This window comes from Lacerta agilis, chromosome 17 (assembly GCF_009819535.1).
Source record: "Lacerta agilis isolate rLacAgi1 chromosome 17, rLacAgi1.pri, whole genome shotgun sequence".
NCBI lineage: Eukaryota > Metazoa > Chordata > Lepidosauria > Squamata > Lacertidae > Lacerta > Lacerta agilis.
The window spans coordinates 15600278-15612917 of record NC_046328.1 but is presented as its reverse complement, the minus strand read 5'-3'; the positions used below and the strand labels follow the sequence as shown (position 1 = coordinate 15612917).

Genomic DNA, 12640 nt, shown 5'->3' with positions numbered 1-12640 from the left:
TAACCCACCAATAAAAAATGAAGCATAAATATCAAACAGAAACCAACCCAAAGGCCAGGTGGAACAGCTCCGTCTTGCAGGCCATGCGGAAAGATGCCAAATCCCGCAGGGCCCTGGTCTCTTGTGATAGACTGTTCCACCAAGTCGGGGCCAATACTGAGAAGGCCCTGGCCCTAGTTGAGGCCAACCTAGCATCTTTGTTGCTCGGGACCTCCAAAAGATTATTATTTGAGGACCTTAAGGTCCTACACGGGACATACCAGGAGAGGCGGTCCCTTAGGTACGAAGGTCCTAAGCCGCATAGGGTTATAATATATAGGCTTCTGGCTGTCTACTCTGAGAACAGGATGCTGAACTGAACAGACCTCCTTTGCCCTAATCCAGCAAGGCTTTTCTGTTACGCTTATGGAGACAGGTGCAGCATGAGCCTCTTACTCCTGCCGGCAGGTGTCTCTCCCACCCATTGCCTCTCTGAGGCCTCTGAAAGACCAAGGGAAAACGTATGAAATACTCAGCCGTGACAATCGCTGAAACGAGATGGAGATATTGTAAAAATATAAACCAAACTCAACTCCAAAAAATTGGGCTGAGGGCCCCTAAACAACTAAGTGTAATTAGACAAGAATATATACAACTCAAATGAAAACCCTCATAACAAAAACCCTAACAAGATGCCGGCTCTTATCTCGTTTCACTGGATGGAGTCTGTTTCCTCAGAGGGAAATTAATTATAGAGACTGTAGAAAGCTACGAAAGTCAAACCAAAAGAATAAGGAGCAGTAGGGGGAGAATACTCCCAAACTATTTCATGTTAGTTGAACTCAGGTTAGCTAACCTAAATAATGTTGATAACAAAACTCGTTACTTTGAAAAAACGAAGCCACACGGGCTCCTGTGACAAGCTGCTACAGAAACATGATTAAGGCCTCTGGCACACTGAGGCGGCTTCCAGATTTGCAGGGGGTGAGGTGGGCTTAACATTGGAAACAGGTCATTGGCAACAGTTGTGCTTTCACCCGGCAGAAACTGGATAAATGTGAATTGGGGGGAGGGGCAGGGCATGCTGAAATATCAGTTTGCACTTCACTGCAATTGTGGGGAAGCTACAAAATGAAACATTTTGTGCCTTGTATCCACCATGAGTGCCATGGCTGCATCCTGTGGGAGTGAGTTCCAGAGTTTAACTAGGTGGTGTGTGGAGAAGCACTTCGTTTTGCCTGTTCCACTGTTGAGCTTCCTTGAATGCTCCTGAGTTCTTGGTATCCAATAGTTTAATGTGCTGGAATTTGCCAACATTTGTACACACACACACACACACACACACACAACACCTGAAAGGGAGAGAGAAGTACTCAAAGGACATTCAGAATACTGAGAAATGGAGGAGCCAGAGTGGTTAATTTTCAGGCTAGAAGCTGGGATACTACAGTTTGAATCCCACTTGGCCATGAAGCTCAGTGGGTGACTTTGGGCCAATCGCTCACTCTGAGCCTATACCTACCACACAGGATTGATGGGAGCATAAAATGGGGGTAAAGGACCCCTGGACAGTTAAGTCCAGTCAAAGGCAACTATGGGGTACGGCGCTCATCTTGCTTTCAGGCCGAGTGAGCCGGTGTTTGTCCACAGACAGCTTTCCGGGTCATTTGGCCATCAGGACTAAACCGCTTCTGGCGCAACGGGGCACCGTGATGAGTGCCAGAGTGCACGGAAACACCGTTTACCTTCCCGCCACAGAGGTACCTATTTATCTACTTGCACTGGTGTGCTTTTGAACTGCTAGGTACCAAGGAGCTGATCGGCAAGCCCAAGAAGCTCAGTGGTTTAAACCACAGTGCCACCCTCGTCCCATATAAAATGGGGAGGGGGAAGCCTTTACCAGCTTGAGTTCCTTGCAGGAAAAGGTAGGATATGAATGGAATGAATGAATGAATGAATGAATGGGAAGATGGGATGGAACAGTGTGGAAACCACTCTATGCTGCAACCCTTTTGTTTCAAGCTATGCCTGTTTGCATATTAATATGAGCCTCCGCTTATGCAACCAAAAGTACCCAACCACGAGAGAGGTACTGACGGCGGCAGTATTATACACAAGGTAAAGTACCAAAAAATGTACAGAAAAATGGGGGAACCCATGCTAAGAGCTCCCTAAGATCTCAACAGCATGGAATGACGGCTGACGAGAGGTGGGAAAACAGATCAGGGAGAGGGAGGGTAGGGTGAAAGGGGGGGAAACAGGAGCACAGGGATTTGGGATTGGATTTGATCTAGCCCTCAATTAATGGTATATGTGTTGTGCTGGTGGAATGCCGTTGCACAAGGGGAAACGAAAAAGGCATAACCAAAGATGGATGCAGAAGAAGCTTCTGCTCGTGCAGCTGTTGTGTTGGATTCCTTTCTTCTGCAGCTATTAAACCCTGCTATCCCCTAACGCTAGGACTCTGTCTTGCACTAGTGGACAGAGAATGTTGGCTATGGCTCAGCGTTTTTGTTTGACACTTTTAACATAGTGTCCAAAATTTTCTACACCGTTGTGCATGTAGAAGACAACAATCCCTTGCCCGCAAGCTCACTATGGAAGAGACATAATGCAAGAGGAAAAGGGGGTGTGAAGAGAAGAGGAAATTGTGTGTTGGAAGCAGATACTGCTCCTCTGAATAAATAAATAAAAAATTTAAAAAAATTGCCCAGTAGCACCTTGGAGACCAACTAAGTTTGTCTGGCTGTTGGATGGGGGCTGGGGTGGCCTCTCCATTGTACCACGATCTTAAAACAGCCATAGTATTGCAAAGTATCGGAACTGAAACATTACAAATGAAAGTGGCATGCAACGAAGATGCCTATTTAAAGCAGTATAACTTAACAGGACAGGACGCGTGTGGCACTGTGGGTTAAACCACAGAGCCTAGTGCTTGCCGATCAGAAGGTCAGCGGTTCAAATCCCCACGGCGGGGTGAGCTCCCATTGCTCGGTCCCTGCTCCTGCCAACCTAGCAGTTCGAAAGCATGTTGAAGTGCAAGTAGATAAATAGGTACCGCTCCGGCAGTAAGGTAAACGGCGTTTCCATGCGCTGCTCTGGTTCGCCAGAAGCAGCTTAGTTAGTCATGCTGGCCACATGACCTAGAAGCAGTACACCGGCTCCCTCGGCCAATAAAGCGAGATGAGCGCTGCAACCCCAGAGTCATCTGCGACTGAACCTAATGGTCAGGGGTCCCTTTACCTTTACGGGAAAGCGAAATCTCTCAAAGCATTTCATTTTTTAAAGTTACAAGTCTTGTCCGCTAGATGGCAGAGGAGATCAAGCGTGTTCCAATTTTCTTGTACAGCGATCATAAATGGTTTGCATGACCACATCAGCAAGACTTGGGAAAGTCCTGCACCGTTCACAGTGCCACCAAGAGTCCTGTGTGTAGACCAGGCACAGCCATAGTAGAGCCTTCCAGATGTTTGGGACTACAACTCCCATCATACCTGGTTATTGCCTGGTGAAAGATGCATTCCACAACATCTGGAGGATGCTATGCTGGCTATCCATCACAAAGACAGTACCAAGCTATAGGGACCAGTGGTCCTAGGAACATAGGAAGCTCCCTTACGCTGCTATAAACCCTTGGTCCATTTTGCTCAGTATTGTCTACACTGACTGGCAGCAGCTCTCCAGGGTTTCAGGTGGTCTCTCCCAGAGATGCCAGGGATTGAACCTAGGACCGGATGCCATACCACTGAGATATATGCAGTATAGCACAACTCCCTCCAACAGAGGTTGATCGTTATACATTTTCTCTCTCTCTCTCTCTCTCTCTCTCTCTCTCTCTCTCTCTCTCTCTCTCACACACACACACACACACACACACACACACACACACACACACCCTTCTGCCATCACATCAGCAGTGGGGAATCTGGGCCTATATGTGCTGCTTCCCAGCATCCCTGTCAGGGACTGGGCAGAGGAGGAATGGCAGAGACCGCCTCCCCAGCCTGACCCTTCCAGATGAAGACAGTTCAGAATTACACCAGGGGTTTGAGGGAGGTCACGGCTCAGAGGCAAATGGGGCGGGGGGGGGGAGCTGGGAAATAATGGGAGAGGAGGAGGAAGCACCAGAGGGGGGACTGGTGATGGACACAGTGTCTTTAGAAAGCATTCCAGACCTTGAAAGTAGCAGAGCAGATTGCTCAGAGGCAAAGGGCACTTCTCACACCCGTAGTGATGACACACGAAGAGAGGGTGGGGCGTGGAGACTCACTCGGGGCAATGCCATTATTCCCAAGAAGCTGCATTTCCAAGCCTCTGTGAATATTGAATAAAAAGCAGTTGGTAAAAACTTTTGATTGTCTTATCTGTTCCTGGCGTTGTGCCATGGAGGTTAGATCCACTGCCATCTGACACTCTCATGCTGGCTGGGACTGATGGAAGCTTGAGTCTATTGGCACCTCAAGAACTGAAAGAAACATGCAAGCTGGCTGATATTGAAAGAGGAACCAGGCAATACTCAACAGTGAGCCGGTTCAAGGTTCATCCTACGACTGGCACACAAGGCTTTGTGGTCTCCCCAGTGAGCGCTGCCTTGTGGCAGGACTGTTTTGGTGGTGGTTCCCTGGTTGTGGAATGCCCTCCCTAGTGAGCTGCACCTGTCTCCATCACGATTCACGTTTCGGTGTCCTGTCACCCTTGTTTAAGAAGGATATTGACAACCTAGATAGAACATGTGCAGAGAAAGGTGACCAAGATTATAAAAGTGTCTGGAAATCAAGCCTTATGAGGAACGGTTGAGGAAGTTGGGTATATTTAGCTTGGAGGAGACTGAGGGGTGATATGAAAGCCATCTTCAAATATCTGAAGGGTTGTCCCATGGAAGATAGAGCAAGCTTGTTTTCTCCTGCTCCAGAGGGGAGGACCTGAACCAATGGATTCAAATGACAGGAAATGAGATTCTGACACTAAACTTGGAAAGAGCTTTCTGAGGGTAAGAGCTCTTTGACCATGGAAAGAATACCCTTGGAAGGGGGTGGACTGTCCTTCGCTGGTGGTTTTTAAACAGACATTGGATGGCCATCTGTCAGGGGTTATTTAGCTGTGATTCCTGCATTGCGAGGGGCTGGACTAGATGACCCTCGGGGTACCCCCCAGCTCTACAATTCTATGAGACACCCCCCGCACCAGGACGCCACCACAGCAAGGGAGCCAAGTTGAATAAAATATTGGGGGGGGGGGTAAGCCCCACCTTGTATAATCGATCACAAGACGTGGCGCGCGCACACAATTTGAATGGCAATGCCTATCAGTTGGGGGGGCGAGGAGTTGGCTCCTATGCACCCCATTGAAGCCCCCCCCCAAATAAGGACCCCCACCGCCGCCACTTCCTTCGGAGCTGCAGCCCTCCAAGCAGAACAAGCAGCAGCCTCAGTCCCTGGATCTCCTTCCCTCTCTCTCCGCCGCCGGAGCGCCTGACCCGGGAGGAGGGAGAACCAATGCGGCATTTCCTGGCTGGCCGGCGGCCCCTCCTGCCGCCGCCGCGAGGGGCGAGCAGGAGGCAGCGGCGGCGCTCGCACTGCAGCTTCCGGCCGGGCTCTTGCAGCAGGCAGCAGCCAGGAGGAGCCGGAGCCGCCGCTGGGGAGCCGGGCTGCCCGAGGAGGGCCCCAGAGCGCATGGAGAAGCCGCCGCGGAGGGCCCGGCGCGCCGGAGATGGAGACGCCGCCGTCGGCTGCAGCGCGCTCCTCCTCTCGCTACTGCTCTTTCTCCTTCTCCTGCTGGGTTGTGGGGCGGCGGCGGCGGCGGCCGCCCAGGAGCTGAATCCCCGCGGGAGGAACGTGTGCCCGGCGCCGGGGTAAGCAAGAGCGAGCCGTCGCGAGGAGAGAGGTCCGGGGCGCGCCAGGGAGACCCCCTCGCCAAGTTTTTTACGCGTGGGGAATGGGCACGCGCGGAGAGGGCGCTGCTCCATGGGGTGCGCTGGGGCGCTTCTGGGAAGCCACTTTTCCCCAACCCGCCTCGTTTGAAGCAGCCAAAGGCTTGGATTTCGTTTCGTCTCATGCGTCCGCGCCCTTGGAAGAGGCGCAGGGGCGCTATTGTGTTATGTTAGACATTCATTTGGGGGCGCGCGGGTGTCTTCAGTATGGCTCAGGGTTATTGCTTTTTCCTTTATTACTGGGGCAGGGTGGATAGAATCCTGGTCCACCAGTGTGATGCTGCACCACATCTGGCCCCCGGCCTTTCTAAGGAGATAGGATATGCCTTCTAATCCCTTCCGTACATGATGCCTGCTTCCCCAAACTTCCTGCAAGGGGGGGTCTCTTCCTTCCACCCGCAAGCTTCCCCCCCCCCCGGCAACCAGTTTCTCTTGGCATGGGATGTGTGTAGGAGGAGAGATGGGACAGAAAAGATGTCCCTTCTTGAACCAGATGTGGAGATTGATGGAGGGCCTCGCGACTACCATTATGTCCCCCTTTAAAAAAAAAAGTTTGGTGTGTTCTCCTTGCTGGGCTACGAGGCAGTGCTGGTGGCATTTGGGACAGGTGGGTGACACACACACACACCCTTCCCCATCATGTCAGCTGGGTTGTGTGCACCTTTCCAAAGGGCTGGTGCAAACAAGGGGTCCATATCTCTTCCCTCCCTCATGCTGGCTGGACAGGCTCCCCCCCCCCCCCACTGTCTTCCCGCGTGGATTTCCTTCAGGCGTTTTCGACAGCTTCCTCCCCAACCCCTTCCCTCCTCGCTTGGAGACCTCCCATGCCTGCTTGAACCAATTTTCTCTCGGGAGGGGGCATCCCTCGAGAGTTGAGAGAATCCCCTCTTTTAGGTATGCGGTGGTCACTTTTAGGCTTGCTTGCAAAGAAGAGGGGGGGGTTAACTTAAAGCCCACCCCCACCTCACTGGGATTAAAGGGGGCCCTAGGGGTGGTGGGTGTTAATTGAGACAGTCTATTGGAACCCTGTATTTAAGCTGTGGATGATGCCAACAGCAGCAGCAGCAGCAGGCTCTCATTGGAAGCCTCTGCTTTCCCCTAACCCTCCAGCAAAAACCGCTTTCCAGAGGATTAACCCCATCCTATACTTAACGGTCTCAAGATGTGGGGTTTCGGTTCCCCCTTCCTCCCCCATCTTGCCAAGGTAACTGCTTTACACACACACACACACACACACACACAGGGCAATCATGCCAGAGCTGCTTCCCCCCCCCCCCCCAAAAAAATGGCTATAGGAGCAAGAAAGCATTTCTGACATTTCAGGGGATCCCCTCCCCTTCTTGACAGGTACCCCCCATTTTTTCCATCAAAGAACAAAAACGCACGCCAAAAAAAGGGGGAAAGAAACCCACCCGCCATCCCCCTTCCAAGTGTAACTTAAAACCCGATGGAAAGAGACGGTACATCTGTTTTCGATTTAAACTCTTGCAAACAAGCTCGCTTAGGCGAGAGGGCTTTGCAGGCTCCGCTGTGGAATTTCTGGATGAGGTTTCTCTCGCGCGCTTTTACCATAACGCTCCCCCCCCCCAAACACAGACAAACACACACCCCAGAAACGCTCTCTGGTCCTTGTTTTTTCCTGACCAAGACAAAGTCTGTTTTGTGATGAAGGAAAAAGCTGGTCAAAAATTTGAGGGGGAGAGGGGCAGAAATGTGATTTAGCTTCTCCTCCTCCTCCTCCTTTTAGGGTATTTGGGTGGGCGCCCTCCAAGGGGGGCTTCATCAAGCAGTGGGATCCACAAAGCCAACAGCTCGAGTGCAGACTCAGATTAACTGTAGTTGCTCACAGCCTGAAGGGCCCCAAAAGATTCTCCCTACAAGTTAAGGCACACAGACCCAAAATAACCATCGTTTACCCCTCACAGAGCTACAGTTCCCAGTGCGTTTAACAAACTACGGTTCCTGGGATTCTTGCAAAATGGCGGTTTTAAATGTATGGCAGCCCAAACCTCTAAACTCAGTATCAAAATTTGCCTCCAACTCTAGGGGCAATCAGAAAGGAGCTTATTCCATTTATTGTCTTTAATTCTTGCCTTTTTCTTCAAGGAGCTCAAGGCGGCGTACATGGCTCTCCCTGCTCCTCATTTAATCCCCATGACAACCCTGCGAGGTAGGAAAAGGCTGAGAGGCAGTGACTGGCCTCACACCCAGTGAGTTTGGTGGCTGAGTGAGGATTTGAACCCTGGTTTCCCAGGTCTGACGCTCTAACTGCTGCACCACACTGCCTCAGCTTGAAACCTGTTAGTAGATTTTTCGTGTTTCTTTAGAGTGCCCAAACGTTTGGACTTCCAGTTGTTCAGCAGTAACAGCAACTGAACTCTCCCCCTTGTTAGGCTGTTGAAATGCAGAATATTTGGGGAGTGGGTTTTTGTATGGAAAACTGGAATCTTTCTATTCTGGTGCTCCAGACAAATCCATGTGCTTAGAGCAGCTATCCCAAAACATGTTGCCTAGCAGATGTTTTACAGACTACAACTCCCATCTGTCCCAGCCAGCATGGCGGTGCGATTCTGGGGCTGGCAGGAATTGTAGGAATTGTATCTGGAGGGTAGCCTAGATAGGCTTTCCTGAAAAGGACAGCGAAGTCTCCTTGCCTGATATCAAGAGGCAGAGAGTTCCAATGTATATGGGTGCTAAAACACTAAAAGTTGTGGTATGGGTATTATTTGGTGCCTGTAACAGTGCCAGTTTGGGTCCCATTTAAAGGCAACCTTCCTGAACTCTCCAAAAGACTACACAAACCACCCTTTGAAAAGTCACACTATAGTGCACTTTGCAGTACAGTTCTACAGCCCAAAATGTGTTATATTCAGGTTAAAGTAAGGGAGTAATGGCTGGCAATCAACGTGTATTATTAAGGGGAAATTTGGACTGAAAAGCTGAGGGATTTCCATGATATATTTTTTAATTTGCAAATGGCTAAATAGATATGGAGAGCTGAAGTTAAGATTTGAGAAAGAGAAAAGACCAGAAATTGACAAGAGTCATCCATCCCTGTGTATGTGTGTGTGTGTGTGTGTGTGCAGGTCTTTTGATAATGGCTCCATTCAGAGAAAGAGCTCTGGGCTATACCCCCTCCCCACATTACAGCACATATTTGATGAGAGGGCACTATGCAGGCAGGGAGGTCTTGTGGAAGCTGGTCCCACATACTCCCCTCCAATTTCCTCTGTTTTCAGTAACCTTCCTGGAAGAGAGTGTTATAGATTATTATTATTATTATTATTATTATTATTATTATTATTATTATTATTATTCCTCCTATACCGCCCTATACCCTATATCGCGTTATCTCAACACCTCTGTTCTCTCCCCCTAAAAAAAAGCTCAACAACTCTGCCCTCTCCCCCTAAAACAAAAGCTGTGCAACATCGTCTAACCTCCCTGCAAACAAATCAGAATGAACACACAGTAAACAGCTAATGGCACCTTGCAGACATTGTACAAGAAAATCAGGATGAATGCTCAATAAACGGGTCATTTGGGAGCACCCCGCAATCTCTTTCCTAGAAAAGTTATTTTTGTGTGCTGTAGTGGTTAGAGTGTCTGCCCAGGACCTGGGAGACCAGGGTTCAAATTCCCACTCGGCCACCAGGCTCACGGAGTGTGACCTTGGGGGCCAGCCACTGCCTCTCTGCCTAGCCTACCTCACAGAGTTGTTGTGGGGTGTTAATTAGAATCATGGACTTGGAAGGGACCTTGAGGATCATCTAGTCCAACCCCCTGCGTTGCAGGAGTATGCGGCTGTCCCATGCGGGGGCCGAACCTGCAACCTTGGCATTATCAACACCACGCTGTAACCAATTAAGTCACTCTTGGGAGAGTGCGGCCCTCGGACTGGGGAGGAAAAAAAGCTTGACGTGTTGTTGTTTTTTCACACCGAGCCTTTTCTAACCTGCTCTCTTTCTCTGCCTACAGCTCCGCTGGATTCGTCTGCTGCTCAGGATGGAGGCAACAGGGCGAGGAATGTTTGATAGGTAAGAGCGAGTCTTCCCCTGCTTTTCTCCTCCGTCTCTAAGCAAGTTCAAGGCTGCCCGAATGAATAACCTCTTCCCTTTTCGGCTTGAGGAAGGGAGTCCTTTCCCTTCCATCTCCCAAGATCTTCTAGGGTGATGGCCCCTTGGCATGCACAGCTGCCATCAGTTTGATGCCCTCCTTCTTGAGGGTCCTCGCCAGGCCTCTGCTGGAAGTGGCCTTATCCCGAGTCAGAGGGAAACATATCTCTCCACTGATCTCTCTTTCTCTCTCTTGATTCATCTACTTTGCCTGTTTCACTTTCATGTAGTTCATATCAAGTGTGGGGAACTTTTGGCCCTACAGATAGGACTACAACTCCCATCATCCTTGGCCTACTGGATTGTGCTTGCCAGGGTTGATGGGAACTATTGAGCTTAGAAGAGCCTGTGGGAGGAACTCCTTGCTTTTGTCTGTCCTGAATCTCATTCAACATTCAACTTCACTGGCTGCCCATGACTTCTAGAGTCACAAGAGAAGGAGAAATGCTTTTATCTGGTGGCTTTCTCCATGCCGTGCAAAACTTAACGCTCTTCTCTCATGTTAACTCTTACTACTGCTCAGTATCATCTGCACGTATCGTCTCCTGGGTTTCAGAATGCCTTTGTAAATTTTCCGATGGCTCTGTCTTTGCACAGCTTTGCTGTAGAGAAGGGGAGCAGCCTGTAGCCTTGTGTTCAGGACCGGTGCTAGGGTTTCTTGCGCCCTAGGCAAGAAACCTTCTGGTGCCCCCCCCCCCGCCAAAGCCTGCTTTAGCAGGAGGTGGGGGGGTGGAGAGGCAAGCAGCAGTTTCTCTGCTGTAGCGGAGAAGCTGCTGCTAGTCCGTCCTGCCGCACGCCCCCTGCCAAAGCCAGCTTTAGCGGGAGGTGGGGGGAGGTGGAGAGGCAAGCAGCAGTTTCTCTGCTGTGGCGGAGAAGCTGCTGCTCGCCTGTCCCGCCCCCCGCTAAATCCTGCTTTAGCGAGAGCCGGGGTGGTGGTGTAGGGGGCAAGCAGCACCTCTCCGCTACAGCGGAGAAGCTGCTGCTAGCCCGTCCTGCCCCCCCCCCGCCCAAGCCTGGCCAGAGCCCCCTCCATTTTGGCGCCCTAGGCAATTGCCTAGTTCGCCTTAATGGACGCGCGGCCCTGCTTGTGTTGGATTGCCATACTGTTTACTTGGGATGTGCGCTGCTCTGGTTCGCCAGAAGCGGCTTAGTCATGCTGGCCACATGACCCAGAAGCTGTATGCCGGCTCCCTCGGCCAGTAAAGCGAGATGAGCTCCGCAACCCCAGAGTCGTCCGCGACTGGACCTAACGGTCAGGGGTCCCTTTACCTTTTTAATGCCTTCCTGCACACAGGCAGGTGATCATCAGTGTTACTTTTCTAGAAAAAGAGGTGCCAGAACTCACCGTTAACACTTCCCTTGTTATATTTGCAATGGTGTCCACCTGAGAGGTGCCGGAACTCAGTTCCCTCGAGTTCTGGCTGGGGGGGGTGAGCCTTGGATCGTAGCCATGCCTCGAAGGCTGGGTTGGGCTTTGAAATGCAGACTCCAGCAACTTGACTAAAACCCTGGGTGCGTCAGCTTTGATTTCTAAAACTCAGCATGTTTGCAGTCCTCATGGCCAGACATGGCTTTATTGCTCCATTTCCCTCTTTCTCTCCTAACCCACGTTCTGCTTTTTGCCATCATCTAAAAATGGCGACGTTCTGATATGCCTTTTGGTAGAACGCCCAGCTTCACTAGGTGCCTATGAGCTCCAGTGTTAGAGAGGAAAACTTTTCTCTATCTCAGTGGTAAGCAGTGAAATTTTTCGCAAAGGGACAGTGAGGGCCAGGGGCACCAGCTTGTGAGGGGATGGTGGGGGGTTGTCGTCCGCATGAGCATTTCACCTCCTTCCCTATGTGGGCAGAAGCTTCCCAGGCTTTGGGAAAGGAGGCGCTATGCTTTAATTCTTACTGGAGACGTTTAGGGGAATAGTCTAGTCCCCCTGGTCCACTAACCACACAAAACTGCTCTATCTGCTTTCTCCTTGCCATGTTTAATCAAGTTACTAGTCCTCATGACTGCCCAGAGTCGCCTGGAAATTTGAGGGCATCACCTGGGAAAAGTCTCAGGAGACAGATAGGTTGCAGAGGAAGTTTTTCGGTGGTTTACAGTTGAGGGGGGCAGCTTCACTGCCCTGTATTCTCTAGCTCCTTGCTGGTACAAACCGTATGAATTGCACATGATTGGTGCAGTTTGCAGAATTAGCTTTTCATGCTGCAGAACTTGAATTTTGCCAGTGTGTGGCGTGCAGCCCCGGCTCTTGGCCACCTGAGGGAACAAGCGAGTGCGTACCATATGTGAGAGGCAGCGGTGGTGTAGTGGTTAGAGTGTCAGACCAGGACCTGGGAGACACCAGAGTTCATATCCCCACTTGGCCATGAAGATCACTGGGCAACTTTGCACCAGTCTCTGCCTCTCAGCCTAACCTACCTCATAGGGTTATTGTGGGGGCTAATGGGGGGGGGGAGCCAGGCATACCACCTTTAGCTCCTAGGAAAAAAGGTGAGATGTAATTCCATGTATGCAATTGATTTATGCAGTAAATAAACAAATGCCCCAACACAGCTTATTTTAAACCAGGCTCCCCCGAGGCAAGACCAGTGGTGGTGTAGAGGTTTGAGCGTCGGACTAA

General features: G+C 50.7%; 1 protein-coding gene across 1 annotated transcript in view; it reads left to right on the top strand.

The window, feature by feature from the left end:
• The first annotated feature begins 5459 nt into the window (after positions 1–5459).
• Positions 5460–12640, top strand: part of SCARF2 (scavenger receptor class F member 2) — a 42802-nt gene continuing 35621 nt past the window's right edge. The window contains exons 1-2 of the mRNA XM_033174614.1: positions 5460–5830; positions 9887–9945. Coding sequence (XP_033030505.1) covers positions 5475–5830; positions 9887–9945 — 415 coding nt within the window. The 5' untranslated portion in view covers positions 5460–5474. The remainder of the gene's footprint in view (positions 5831–9886; positions 9946–12640) is intronic.